This window comes from Jaculus jaculus, chromosome 9 (assembly GCF_020740685.1).
Source record: "Jaculus jaculus isolate mJacJac1 chromosome 9, mJacJac1.mat.Y.cur, whole genome shotgun sequence".
In the NCBI taxonomy this organism is placed as follows: domain Eukaryota; kingdom Metazoa; phylum Chordata; class Mammalia; order Rodentia; family Dipodidae; genus Jaculus; species Jaculus jaculus.
This window is the reverse complement of record NC_059110.1, coordinates 130,780,782-130,793,731: the sequence shown is the minus strand read 5'-3', so window position 1 is coordinate 130,793,731 and position 12,950 is coordinate 130,780,782. Positions and strand designations below refer to the sequence as shown.

General features: G+C 52.1%; 1 protein-coding gene across 3 annotated transcripts in view; it reads left to right on the top strand.

Moving 5' to 3' along the window:
• Positions 1–12,331, top strand: part of Axin2 (axin 2) — a 30,324-nt gene extending 17,993 nt beyond the window's left edge. For all 3 annotated transcript variants that reach the window (XM_004655135.2, XM_045157997.1, XM_045157998.1), the window contains exons 4-11: positions 750–852; positions 3,509–3,649; positions 3,755–4,254; positions 4,502–4,696; positions 4,990–5,220; positions 5,684–5,779; positions 7,167–7,334; positions 10,856–12,331. In XM_004655135.2, coding sequence (XP_004655192.2) covers positions 750–852; positions 3,509–3,649; positions 3,755–4,254; positions 4,502–4,696; positions 4,990–5,220; positions 5,684–5,779; positions 7,167–7,334; positions 10,856–10,982 — 1,561 coding nt within the window. In that variant the 3' untranslated portion in view covers positions 10,983–12,331. The remainder of the gene's footprint in view (positions 1–749; positions 853–3,508; positions 3,650–3,754; positions 4,255–4,501; positions 4,697–4,989; positions 5,221–5,683; positions 5,780–7,166; positions 7,335–10,855) is intronic.
• Positions 12,332–12,950: the final 619 nt, after the last annotated feature.

Here is a 12,950-nt window from a genome sequence, read left to right as displayed (position 1 = left end):
TCTCGTCCCCTCAGCTGGGAAGCAGCACTGAGAGCTGTGTAGTACACGCAGTGGGGCTGGACTGGCCAGCCTCAGGGTCCGGCCCCAGTGACACCCCTCCTTCAGCAAGGCTCCACCTCCCAAAGGCTCCACCACGTGCTGAAACTGCCACCAGATGGGGACCAACTGTGCAAACCATGTAAGACTATGGGGCACATTTTTACATTCAAACCACCAGAGGTTGACTGTTGTGCCTTTAGTATGGGTGAGCCTGTGGGTCTGGTCCCTGTCCTGTCCCTACAGCCTTTTGCTCTGACTCTGTGGTCTTGATTTCCCAACGCACCCCAGTAAGACATTGCAGTGGCACAAGACTATTGGAAGGACCAGAGGAGCCCAAGAATCTTCTGTCTGGGCCCTTGAAAATAGAAGACATGTCACTGTGTATTGGGCTAGTTAGACTATAAGCCAGTTCTAAGACAGCAAGTAGCCCAAGAGACAAGCACACACACTTTTTCCAAGTCTATGATCCTGAGTGCGAGAGGAAGCCAAGTTTCCAGAAATGACTGACAGGCAGGGTTTGAGGTAGGTTTGGTCATTTGACCTTGGATGGCTCCTTCCCCATGGGAACAGTGATTGCATCTGGAGATGTGTGGCTCACTCATGGAAGCATGGAGCCCTGTCCCTTGGCAGAATCTCAGGATGGCACGTGTGAGTCAGCTCACGTGCTGAAAGCATCCTTGTGAGCCTGTGGGTTTTGTCTTTTCTCGTAGAGACGGAATCCCTCCTTACCGCATGGGGAGTAAGAAACAGCTCCAGAGAGAAATGCATCGCAGTGTGAAGGCCAATGGCCAAGTGTCTCTACCTCATTTCCCGGTGAGTATAGATTGGATGGGGGAGGTGCTGCTTTCTGCAGTCCTGACTCAACGAGGCATAGGAGGGCAGTGTAGAGAAAGGCAGGAGTAGTCCCCGAGATCCCACAGGGCAAGGGGAGAGGAAGGAAGACGTGACAGACAGTATTATGCGGTTCTTCTGTTGAGACATTCTGAAGCTCAAGGTAACACTTCTTTTGGCCTGTATCCCACCCTCTTTGAGAAAGGGTCTCTTGCACAGACAAGCCCGACCATTGAGCAGCTTCATGTGGGTGCTGGGGAATTGAACCTGGGCTGGCAAACTCTGTCAGCAATTGCCTTTAACCACTGAGCAATCTTCCCCTTTTCTGAATTGAGGAATGGGCCGTTTCTCTTTGAGATACCAGACTAGCTCCTTTCCAGAAAGCAAGTGATGCTCATTAGACTGGAAGCACCCCTCCCCCCCCCCACGCACACCAGCTAGGCAGGAAATGGTGTCTTGTTAGATTTTGTACTCACACTAAAGAACAGCTTCTAACATAGAGTAGGTGCTCACCAAACACTGGAGTGAGTGAGGTTAGAAGGATCTCTGTCCACTTTGGAAGGAAAACCACATCCCTGGGATTTCCTGCTTCTCCCGCTGACTGCTCAGCTCAGTCAAGACTGACTTCTAAGAGCAGCTGCAGTCTTGTCTTGTCGAACTCTCCAGCTTGCTCTGGTGAATTTGCCCCACAAATACTGAAGGAATGGAATGTCCGGAAGTGAAGCTCCTGTGTGAAACTGATTGCTCTGCTTCGGCTGGAAGGGGAAGGGCTTCTCTGAGAATTTGCCTCTTACTTCCATGCCCCTGACAGCAGCCAGCACAAATTTGCTCCATACTCAAGAAAGTCACTCTGTTAACATTCCTATTTTAGGGCTATGTTCTTTTTTTAAAATTTTAAAAATATTTTATCTATTTATTGGAGGAAGAGTGAGAGAAGCAGAAAGACGCAGATAAAATGAGTATAATACCAGGGCCTCCAGGCACTGCAAATGAACTCCAGACACCATATGCACCACCTTGTGCATCTGGCTTAGGTGGGTCCTGGGGAGTTGAACCAGGATCCTTAGGCTTCGCAGGCAAGCACCATTACTAAATCATCTCCCCAGTAGGGCTATGTTCTTACACAGCCTCGTGGCCAGGATGCGAGGATGGTGTTTGGAGGAGAAGAGAATACCGGCCTTACAGCAGGTGTCTTTATGAATCCTTCCCACCAGCTTCAGACAACTCGGTTGGTCTGTCCAGTTATGTTGGTTTAGAAAATTAACACATCAGCTTGCTAACCCACCGTCACACCAGTGCACAGATTGTAACCCTTCTCCCAAATTTCGTTCTGTAGACAGTGGCAGAGTTCCCTTGTCTTAACATCAGATATTAAGATTGCTTTTCATAAGACCTCCAGGATTTATCCTCCTCCCAACACAGAGAAACAATATAGTTGGCAAAACAATTTCAAGGGGTGCTGTGTGCTGGGTGTGTGTGAGTTAACAAAGAAAAGTTGAAAATACGATGATTTTGTCCTGGGTGTGCAAAAGGAGTCTCTCCACCAGGCAGTGCTTTGAGGTGGGCGGGGTGGGGGGTGCATGGAGCCAGCCTGGGTGAGAGCAGCCGTCTGCGCAGGCCTTTCTGTCCCCGGTCTCGCTTGCCCGGCGGCTGGGTGGTTGCCGGGGTGAGGCCTCCTCTTCTTAGCTGGGGAGATGCTGGCCTTGGCGAGCTGGCTTTCTGCTGTCCCCACTACAGAGGAAAGGGCCGAGTATGAGGGAGGTGAGGAAGGAGGGAGAACAAGTGGAGAGGTGGGGGGACGGAGAGGGGAGAAGCGGGATGACAGAAAGGACAGAAAGCTGGGCGGTGGGGGTTCTCTGCGTGCTGCTTTTGGCAGGCGTTCTCGGCGCCTTTTTATATTCTGCTCTTGATTTGGAGATGTTCCCTATTCCCTTGATAGATCGGCTTCAGGCAGCCAAGCTCAGCAGTGTTCTGCCACTAGCCCGCAGCAGCTTTCTTCATTTTCTGTACAAAGAGATAGGGAGGAGGGGAGGAGAAAAGCGAGGGAGATCGAGGACAGTGTTGAGACAACACCACCTCAAAGGTGCGCAGTGTGCGGCCAGGAAATAAATTACTACTTCTGCTCTGATCTGGGGCCGGTGACTTTTTTCCCCTCTTTTTTTTTTCCTCCCCCCTACCTCTTTTCCAATCTTATTTTTTTTTTCTTTTAAATTTCCAACTCCCTTTCTGTTTAGATCCTACTTTTATTCCTTGAGTTAGTTTCTCTCCCCTCCCCACCTCAGAGGGCTGCCTCTTTTTTTTTTTTTTGATGTTTGACAACAGTCTTTGAAGATTTTCTACTTCAGAGTAGCTACTGATGGGCTGGTTGTAGTGCAGAGAGAACGAGCAGGGCCTCTCGGAGTGCGACCAACTGCTCCTGCCCAAGGCAAATGCTGGTGGGGACCGTGGCTCTCCATGAGGCCTCAGAGCCAGTGCATAAAAGTCCAGAGCAGCCTAGGCCGCCTTGCCATCCACTCTCCACCCAAACATGGGGACGCAGCACATGTCCCTGGGTCCGGGGAGCTCCAACCAAGCTCACGCTGCCAGTGCACGCGCAGCCTGCTGACGGCAGCCGTCCCTTTTCCTCCCGTGCCCTTAGAGAACCCATCGTCTGCCCAAGGAGATGACACCCGTGGAGCCCGCTGCCTTTGCAGCCGAGCTCATCTCGAGGCTGGAGAAGCTGAAGCTGGAGCTGGAGAGCCGGCACAGCCTGGAGGAGCGGCTGCAGCAGATCCGCGAGGTAGGGTAGGGGGCCAGGCCGCGTCCTCCGTGCCACGTGTGCTGACGTCAACCTGGGCCTGGGGTGCCATCTCATGTTACTTCCCTCCCCCCCTTCTGCTTCTAGGATGAAGAAAAGGAGGGCTCCGAGCAGGCACTGAGCTCACGGGACGGAGCGCCTGCCCAGCACCCGCTGTCCCTCCTGCCCTCTGGTAGTTACGAAGAGGACCCACAGACCATTCTGGATGACCACCTGTCCAGGGTCCTCAAGACCCCCGGCTGCCAGTCGCCCCCTAGCCTGGGCCGCTATAGCCCTCGCTCCCGTTCCCCCGACCGCCACCACCATCATCAGCAGTACCACCCCCTCCTCCCAGCCGGGGGCAAACTGCCACCCGTGCCTGCCTGCCCGCTCCTCGGGGGTAAGGGCTTCGTTACCAAACAGACGACGAAGCACGTTCACCACCACTACATCCACCACCACGCTGTCCCCAAGACCAAGGAGGAGATAGAGGCGGAAGCCACACAGAGGGTGCGCTGCTTGTGCCCCGGGGGCACCGAGTATCACTGTTACCTGAAGACCAAGAGCCACCCAAAGGCTCCTGAGCCCTCGCTGGGGGAGCAGTCCGGGTGAGTGGCTGGCCACCACGTCCTAGGGTGCGGCTTTTCTCCCAGCCCGAGTCCCGCACGTGTGTGAAGTGAGGCATAACACATCTTGGGCACTTAGCTTGGTGAAGAACGGAGGGAAGTGCTCACTGCAGGGTGAGGGAGTGACAGGTGCTCAGGGCCCCCTCGCCCCACTGGGTTGCCTACTTGACGGAGACCTGGGGATTCAGCGGGGTGGCTGGGTTTCAGCATGGCTTTTGACTCCCCACAGTGGAGGCAGGGGCAGCACCTTGCCCAGACGCAGTGCGAAAGGTACGGAGCTGGCCCTCACCCTGCCGGCCAGGGAAGGAGGGGCGTCCAGCGGAACAGGGGCCTTGCAGCTGCCTGGGGAGGAAGGAGACCGTTCACAGGATGTCTGGCAGTGGATGCTGGAGAGTGAGCGGCAGAGCAAGCCCAAGCCCCACAGGTAACGCCCCCGCGCCGGCTCTCAGTACAGAGGGACGCTGTGGGACAGCTATTCCTGCAGTCGGTGCAGAACAAACGTGGCTGCTCCTGCCATCTTCATATTAGACATCGGGCTGGGCAGACCACAAAAATGTCACGTCTTGGCGATGACCCTGTTTGTATTATGGTTGAGCTATTTTCTTCTCTGAGAGCAGAATAGACAAGTTTCTATTGAACTCACATTTTCCAGTTTTCTAACCCAATTTCTTTCCTTTTGCTCTCTTTCTCTGTCTCTCTTTCACTTATCTTACTCAGTGCCCAAAACACAAGAAAGACCTACCCCTTGGAGCCTGCCCACTCATCCTCCAGCGAGCGAGTCGGCCGGCATCATCTGTGGGGGGGTAGCGGACACCCCCGCTCGACCCCCAGGACCCACCCGTTTACCCCGGACCCTGCAGTGCCTCCCCTAACCCCACCCAACACCTTGGCACAGCTGGAGGAGGCTTGCCGCAGGCTGGCCGAGGTTTCCAAGCCCCCAAAGCAACGGTGAGTGGAAGGGACCCAGAAGGGCTGAGGCTGGGAGCTAGAGAGCATTCTTTTCTCACAGATTCTCTCGAGGGTCGGGCAGGAAGTTCTGGCTGAATAAGAGCTAGCCTTTAGAAGTCATTGCTTCTGATTGTGTTTGTAATTCCTTATAAATCCCATTCCTTAGGAATGTCCTAATCACTTTGTGTAAGGCTGGTTAGGTGAATAAGTAGCCATGACTAGCGGAGAGTCAAGTCTCATACCCTTTGCTGGTGCTGGGACTGCCTGGTCTGGGTTCGCAGAGAATTCAGCGTGGTGATTCCAGAATGCATGTTAACACAGGACCTTTGGTGGGTCTGCTCGGCGATGGAAGTTAGGTCCGCATCTCCTCGGGAGGGCAAAGGGGGGAGTTTTTGGTCTGCTCTCCACTTGTGCTGGGGACAGTGGGACACCTCTAAACTCCTCACTCTGGCTGTGTCCTCAGGTGCTGTGTGGCCAGTCAACAGAGGGACAAGAACCACTCAGCCGCTGGTCAGGCAGTAGCCACACCCTTCTCCAGCTCCAGCCTGGCTTCAGAAGAGTGAGTGTCTTTATCTGGCCTGACCACGTTGGTGCAGTGGTTGGACATTTCAGGGTCTATCAGAATATAGAGTTGTGCTTATGTGAAACTCTTTATATATGAAATGACCTTGATGGGGGGCTGGAGGCATAAGTGGTAGAGTCCTTGTCTCACATGCTTAAGGCCTTGGATTTTGATCCCCAACATTGCAAAAACCAAACAAAAATGGTGATGAAATGTTCTTGATTTTTTTTTTTTGTTGTTGTTGTTGTTGTTTCTTTTTTTTTCAAGGTAGGGTCTCACTCTAGCCTAGGCTGACCTGGAACTCACTATGTAGTCTCAGGGTGGCCTTGAACTCACGGTGATCCACCTACCTCTGCCTCCCAAGGGCTGGGATTAAATGTGTGCGCCACCACGCCCAGCTTGTTCTTGATCTTTAATGCTAGCCAGGCACAGCATTAAATTCAGATGTTACTATCAGTGAGGATCATGGGAACCTCCACTCAGAAATTACATCACAACATGAGGTCTCCAGGGCTCACAGGAATCAACATTTGGGACAGGAAGCCATTACCAGATGGGCAGACGAGTCACCCTCATAAAACTTCAAAGTGCGCAGGGCTTTGTTTGCCCTCGAGCAGGAAGATGACCGTTCACCGTTACAGATAATCGAGAAGACCATCTTTATGTTTTACTTAGGGAAAACAGAATATGGTTTCCCAAACTGGTCCATAATTATTTTTGTAACTTGACCACCTGCAGAGGGCTCGCCGAAGTTGACTCATTTGAATGACAGGATGGGACATTTAAAGTCTGCCAAGGAAACAAAACATGGCCAAAGGTTTTCTTTCTTAGCTTCATCAGTCAGTGTTTGGAGTTATGCATAAGCCGCCTTCCTAGACTCGTTCCTTGTTAGAATTGGTTTCTCTGAAGTCTACCAGTTGTCCCAACCCACAGCTTTTTTTTTTTTTTAAGTCACCCTGTAAAAAAATATTAGCTAGCGAAAATGACAGCGGACTATCCCCTATGATTGTTTGCTCTGTGAGAACAGTGAGTGTACCCCAGTCTGCGTTTACCTCTCAAGCATTCCCTGACCAGGGTAAGAAAACCTGTGGAGTTCCCTGATGGTCTCCTCTCTGGTCTTCACTGGTGGGCTCCCTGCTTATGCTAACCAGGAGGAGGCCACCATGTTACCCCCGTTAGAAGGAAATCATCCCTTCTTGCGTGCTCTGTGGATTAGAGGGGGCTGCCCCTGTTACGGGAGGGCCCTGCTGCAGGCCTCTAAGCTCACAGCGGCAGTCTCCATCATGGCAGGAGACACTCTCGCATACGTGCGTGTGTTGGGTGTGCATTCTGGTGTGTGTCTGCTTTAAGATGCTGAACTTGCTGCATTCCATCTTATCTTCAGTCACAAAGAGCCAAAGAAACTGGCAGGGGTGTACGCGCTCCAGGCCAGCGAGTTGGTCGTCACCTACTTTTTCTGTGGAGAAGAGATTCCGTACAGGAGGATGCTGAAGGCTCAGAGCTTGACCCTGGGCCACTTTAAAGAGCAGCTCAGCAAAAAGGGAAATTACAGGTAAGAGTCCAGTGGCTTTTCTTCTGTTCCAGAGTTTGTTTGCTCAGAAGCCAGAGTCAGAGCCTGGAGCAGCTCCCCTGGCCTGGGCAGGCCTCGGTGGATTTGGGAAGTTATGTGTGCATGTGTTGGAGGTGGTGGGCTCGGATGAGCTGCCCCAGTGGACTCTTGGACATTGTGGTTCCTTTTTATCCCCACCCCCCACCTCTCAGCAGCATCCACAAAGGGGAGGCTGATGAGGGGATCCCTGGAGACCTCTTCAGGTTAACAAGATTGAAGAGAAAAAAGCATAGCCAGTGCTCTACCAGGAAAGTCGTGTTTGGCTGTGAGGTGGACACTCTTCCTAAGATTGAGAGACTTCTGAGTGTGTGTGTCTGAGAGAGAGACAGACAGACAGACACAGAAGAGAGGCGGGGCAAAGGAGGGAGGGAGGGAAGGAGGTAGGAGAGGGGATGGTGAGGAGGGAAACCCAGAAGCTCCTGGCTTGGGTCTACAGAGGCCTTGCCAAATTCGAGGGGACTAGAAGGACAGAGACTGCTGCTTAGGGAATGCCATCAGTGTTTGCCTTGCTCGGCCCTTCCGCCCAAAGAAGATGCTGGCAAGGATGCCAGGTGGTGGGGCTGGACCTGTGGGTGGGCTCAGGGTGAGCAGAGCTGGCCCCTCTTCCTGCCTGACCCTTGTTCTCACTGTCCTCTCCTTGCGGGGGCCTTGGGGAGGGAACTCAACCCCTGGCTGAGGATAAAGGCTGGCTGAGCTGTTTCTCAGCCGCTTTCCTAACCGGGCAGGTGACGGCTGTGGTGTAACCTTAGTTCATCTAGACCCTGCGTGTGTCTCAGATGCAGAGCACGAGCCCAGGACAGAGTAGACAAGCAAGACAGCCAAGGGCACCCTGAGGAGGTGCCTGCCCTTTGGGCTTGCATCTAAGTTGTGTGCCATGCATAAAGTCACAGCCTGTGTGTAGCAGGTGTCAACCCTGAGGGGCCCTCGAACCTGCTGGCTGGGCACCATTCTAGATGCAGGCGAGTTCGTCTGAAGGGACTTTAAGAAGCAGATATAGCTTGACCAGCCACCCATCAGGGATCAGCAATGACAACTTTTTGCAGAGGGAAAGGAGCAAGAACCTGCAGGTGACTGGCCGGAGGGTCGTGTGACGGCGCGCCCTCTCCCTGTCATAGCAGAGCAGAGGCATTTCTCAAAAGTTATCAAAGCTGGGGACCAGGCCTGGCTGCTGCTGCTGCTGCTGCTGCACGTCTGCTTTTCATCTTGAAAAGACACAGGTGAAAGTAATTACACAAGTGCGCCCCTCCAGGGATTCATTTTGATCTTGGCTTTGACTCCGACTGGACTTTGAGGGGAACCGCAGGTGACCTTCAGGGGAGAAGCAGCACAGGGCTGAGCAGGGGCCCACAGGGAAGGAAGGGCCTCACTCTGCTACTCCGGCCACATCTGGCTCTGATTTTTTTTCCTAAGGCACATTTAATAAGTTTGGCTTTGAAGCTCTGGCCTCCCCTTTAATGCACAAAGACTTGCACAAATGGCCTCCCCTTTTAATGCACGAATGGTGGACTCTGACATTCTTTCCTGATTGGATCAGGCTGTGGGAAGGCCCTCCCAGCTGCCTTATCTCGGCAGGGCTTGAGTTGGACTTCATGGCCAACAGTAGATTGGGGTAACCCCAGCCCTGCCCCAGCAGAGCTTGGCCCCCAACATCTCAGTTTGCACTCCACTAATGAAATAAATAAAAACTTAAAGCCCAGCAAAGTCGGGGCCGTGGAGCAGGGACCTGGGCTCTGTTGAGTAATCTCTGCATGGCAGGCATTCAGAAAGCAAACAGTCCTCCCGACATGCCAGCCGCTGTGGGTGCCAGATGGCAGAGGAAAGCCGCGTTTGCCACATGAAGCACACTGCAGTGGAAAAGCCCGCTTCTTGGAGAGAATGAGTGCAAGGAACTGAGTTTGAGGTCCTGGGGGTGGGGCCTCTGGAGCGTTGCCTCTCTCCTTGCTGGAAGAGGTTGTAGTTATGGAAAAGGTCACTGTGTGTTTGCACAGAGATGCTACGAGAGCCCCGCGTGGCAAATGCCATGGGGGTTGGAGCGGGGCTGCAGGTGCCATTGGGATCTGGGCTTCTGATTTAGAAAAAGGACTTTTCTGTCTGCCATCCCGAGGCCTCTCCCCTCCCTCCCTGTTTTCTGTCTGCTCAGGCCCTCCGTAAGCATTTTGTTTTGACCCTTCTGTGTGAGGCTGCCAGCCTCCCTGTCACTGCCTCGTTCACTCAGCCACCACTAGCCTCTTTCCTGAGCCAGCTGGCAGCTCACCTGAACTAAAGAGGAGTAGATTTAGCCCTTAATTGATAAGGGGAGTTGATTTTGTTTTTTCAAGAGAAAACACCAAATCACAAACAAGCCCTAGCCTTGAGCCTTGAGACACAATTACATGTTTTAGAGGCTACCCTCGTCCCAGAAGATGGTCACCTAGCCCCTGTGAGTGGCCTTGCCTTTGTGGGCTGGGAAAGACAGCTTGTAAGGACAAGTTTAATCCGTCTGAGGGATTTCCCTTGCAGAAGGTTAGGAAGGATAAGGCCTTACTAGGGTCTTCTGCAAGGGCTTAGGGTGGGCCTGGACCAGGACAGCAGTTCTGAGAGAAACTGTCTCTTGCATGTGTACTATTAAGAAGCCTTGGAAGGAAGAATGCTGGAGAGGTTTTCATCAAGGTTGGTGGAGGCGGAAGCAGGAGGGAAGGGAGGCAGGGATATAGGAAGAAGGGGGAGGGTGCTGTAGGCCCAGTGCTGTCTGTTTAACAGAGTGAGCCTGAAGCCAGGGAAGGAACCCACAAGGGACCATCAGGGAGTGTGGACATCTGGAGGGTGGGAAGGACAAGGGGCCACCTCCATACTGAGTTAGTTGCCAGCCAACCTTCTCCAGACTCCTGCAGCTTAGGCTTGGCCCACCTGCAGCTGAGTTCCAGGTTCCTGAAGATCTCCCTACCCTGGTGCTGTAAACGAAACCAGGCACCCGCCTTTCCCCCCAAAAAGAGAGACAGAAGCGGCTCTTACTCCCCCCCTACCCAAATCTGTTTTGGGCAGGTAGGCACCATGCGGGCGGAGGCACAGGTTACTGCCTAGGAGAGCATAGTCATCCCCACAATGTATCTGCTTGGCTTACTTGGCCAGGCAGCCCCACCTGAACTGGGTGCCCCCAAAAGTGGAGAGGTGGCTTAACAGTTAAGGCACTTGCCTCGGAAGCCTAAGACCCAGTTTCAATTCCCCAGAACCCACTTAAGCCAGATGCACATGCTAACTCATGCATCTGGAGTTCATTTGCAGTAGCTAGAGGCTCTGGGACACCCATTCTCTCTCTCTTTCTCTGTAATAAAAGCAAAATATATTTTTTTTTAAGTACCATGGGCTGATTTGTAGACTGACCTACCCATGTTAGTGCACTCCTGGGTTTTCTGTGTTGGCATCTTTGCTCTAAAACCATATAGGAAGATGTGGTTTCATCTGGATTTTCCAATTTTCCTTTAAAGGTATTACTTCAAAAAAGCAAGTGACGAGTTTGCCTGTGGAGCAGTTTTCGAGGAGATCTGGGATGATGAAACGGTGCTCCCTATGTATGAAGGCAGAATACTGGGCAAAGTGGAGAGGATCGACTGAGCCTTGGTGCACCGTGGAGCCAAAGCTCTGGGACATGTCTTGGACCTACAATGACAGCCACACAACAGTTTGAAGGAAAATTAAATCAATGAAGAAAACAAAGTCTAGGGAGGCATTGGCCCCTGGGCCTTGAGGAGGGTGGGGAAGGTTTTCATTATTCATGAGCAGGGTACTGAGATAAGAAAAGCCTGAACTATTTATTAAAAACATGACCACTCTTGGCTATCGAAGATGCTGACTGTTTGAGAGACCGCCATGCATAATCTATGACTTCCTAGGGATCTGAAATCCATAAACTTAAGAGAAACTGTGTATAGCTTACCTGAACAGGAGTCCTTACTGATATTTATTGAACAGTCGATTCCCCCCCCCCAATTTTATGGATATGCTGCTCTAAACACGGAACGGGGAGAGAGGAAGTTGTATTTGTTCTGTCTGCACTTAGGAGCCGAGCTGGGAGTGCGTTAATTTCTTCGTTAAGAAAGGAATACCCTTTGCACTGCGTCAAGTGAAGACAAGCTTCTTAAAAGATGGTGCCCAACCGTTGATACACGTAGAAATTGGTGCATTTCCTACCCCCAACCCCTACGCACACCCCTGAGCTGCTCTGTTTGTCGTCAGGCTCTCGTGGGTGGGCTGTGGTGGGCACCCGCCCCCTTTGGTATCATCATGTTAGGTAGGGTGACCCAGCGTGGAGGAGGGAGCCTTCACCCTGTGGCCAAGGCCATCCTTCTGAAGCCTTCACCCCTCAGTCCTGGGGCCCGGGGGTCGAGCCTGCTGAAGCCACCGCCTTGTGGTTCAAGCTTGTATTGAAGTGACAATTCCTTGATTTTTTTTTTTTTTCTTTATAAAATTATGCCTTTGGACCACAACCAGTCAGGAACGCCCCCTCCCCCCCCCCCCACGCCCACAGGGATTCAGAGGACCTAGCAGCACCTCTCCTCCAGACGCTTTCCCTTTGACGTTCGGGTGTGTGTGAAGTTAATCAGTACATTGTTTGCCATTGTTCCCTGTGCTACGCGTCTGTATACAGTGTACGGCAAAGAGTGTTAACCCACTGGCTAGTGCTTGACTGGAATCAGTACAGTAGCTGTACCAGCACGGGACTCGCCGTGCGTCGCCCTGTATTGAGGGCTCAAGCTTTCCCTTGTTTTTTGAAAGGGGTTTATGTACAAATATATTTTATGCCTTTTTATTACGTCTTGTACTCAATGACTTTTGTCATGACATCTTGTTCTACTTATACTGTAAATTATGCATTACAGAGTTCATTTAAGGAAAATTACTTGGTACAATAATTATTGTAATTAAGAGATGTAGCCTTTATTAAAATTTTATATTTTTCACAAGGTCAGCCTCATCTTTGAGTCTCTGGGGTGGGAGCAGAGCCGAGGGGTCTGGCAGTGGGCAAGTGGCTTCCTGGATTTGTGGGCTCCCTCTGGAGGCAACCTTGAGCCCCATAATATCTTGATATTTGACTCTTGCTTCAACTCACCCTGGTGGCTCTGTGGAGGGGTTTGAAGTCGAAGTTTATGGGGGGGGAGGGATCTTATTTGCTTCATCCCAGACAAGATTGGAACTGCTGTCAGTGTCAGAAAGAAGGAAGTAAGGGAGGAGGCGATAGTTTATTGGTTAAAAAGGCTGATCAGTTTTGATCCCCAGCACCCACATAAAAGCCATAGCACATGTGTCCCATAATCCTGAGGGGCCGGTGGCAGTGGAAGGCTGGGAGGTGGAGTCAGGAGAACCCGGAAGCTCTGAGAGGGCCGGCGAGCCTGGTGTCCACAGCAAAGACCCTTGTTTCACCCAAAGTGAGAGCGCTAACTCGCCGAGGTCCTGACCTCCACAGGGGTGTCATGGCACACGCAAACCCACGCGTACACACACAAAGATGCGGTTGCCCAAGAACGTACTTCAACCCATTTGATTACTTAGGTAAAGGCATTTAGTTTGCATCTGTATGTGCGG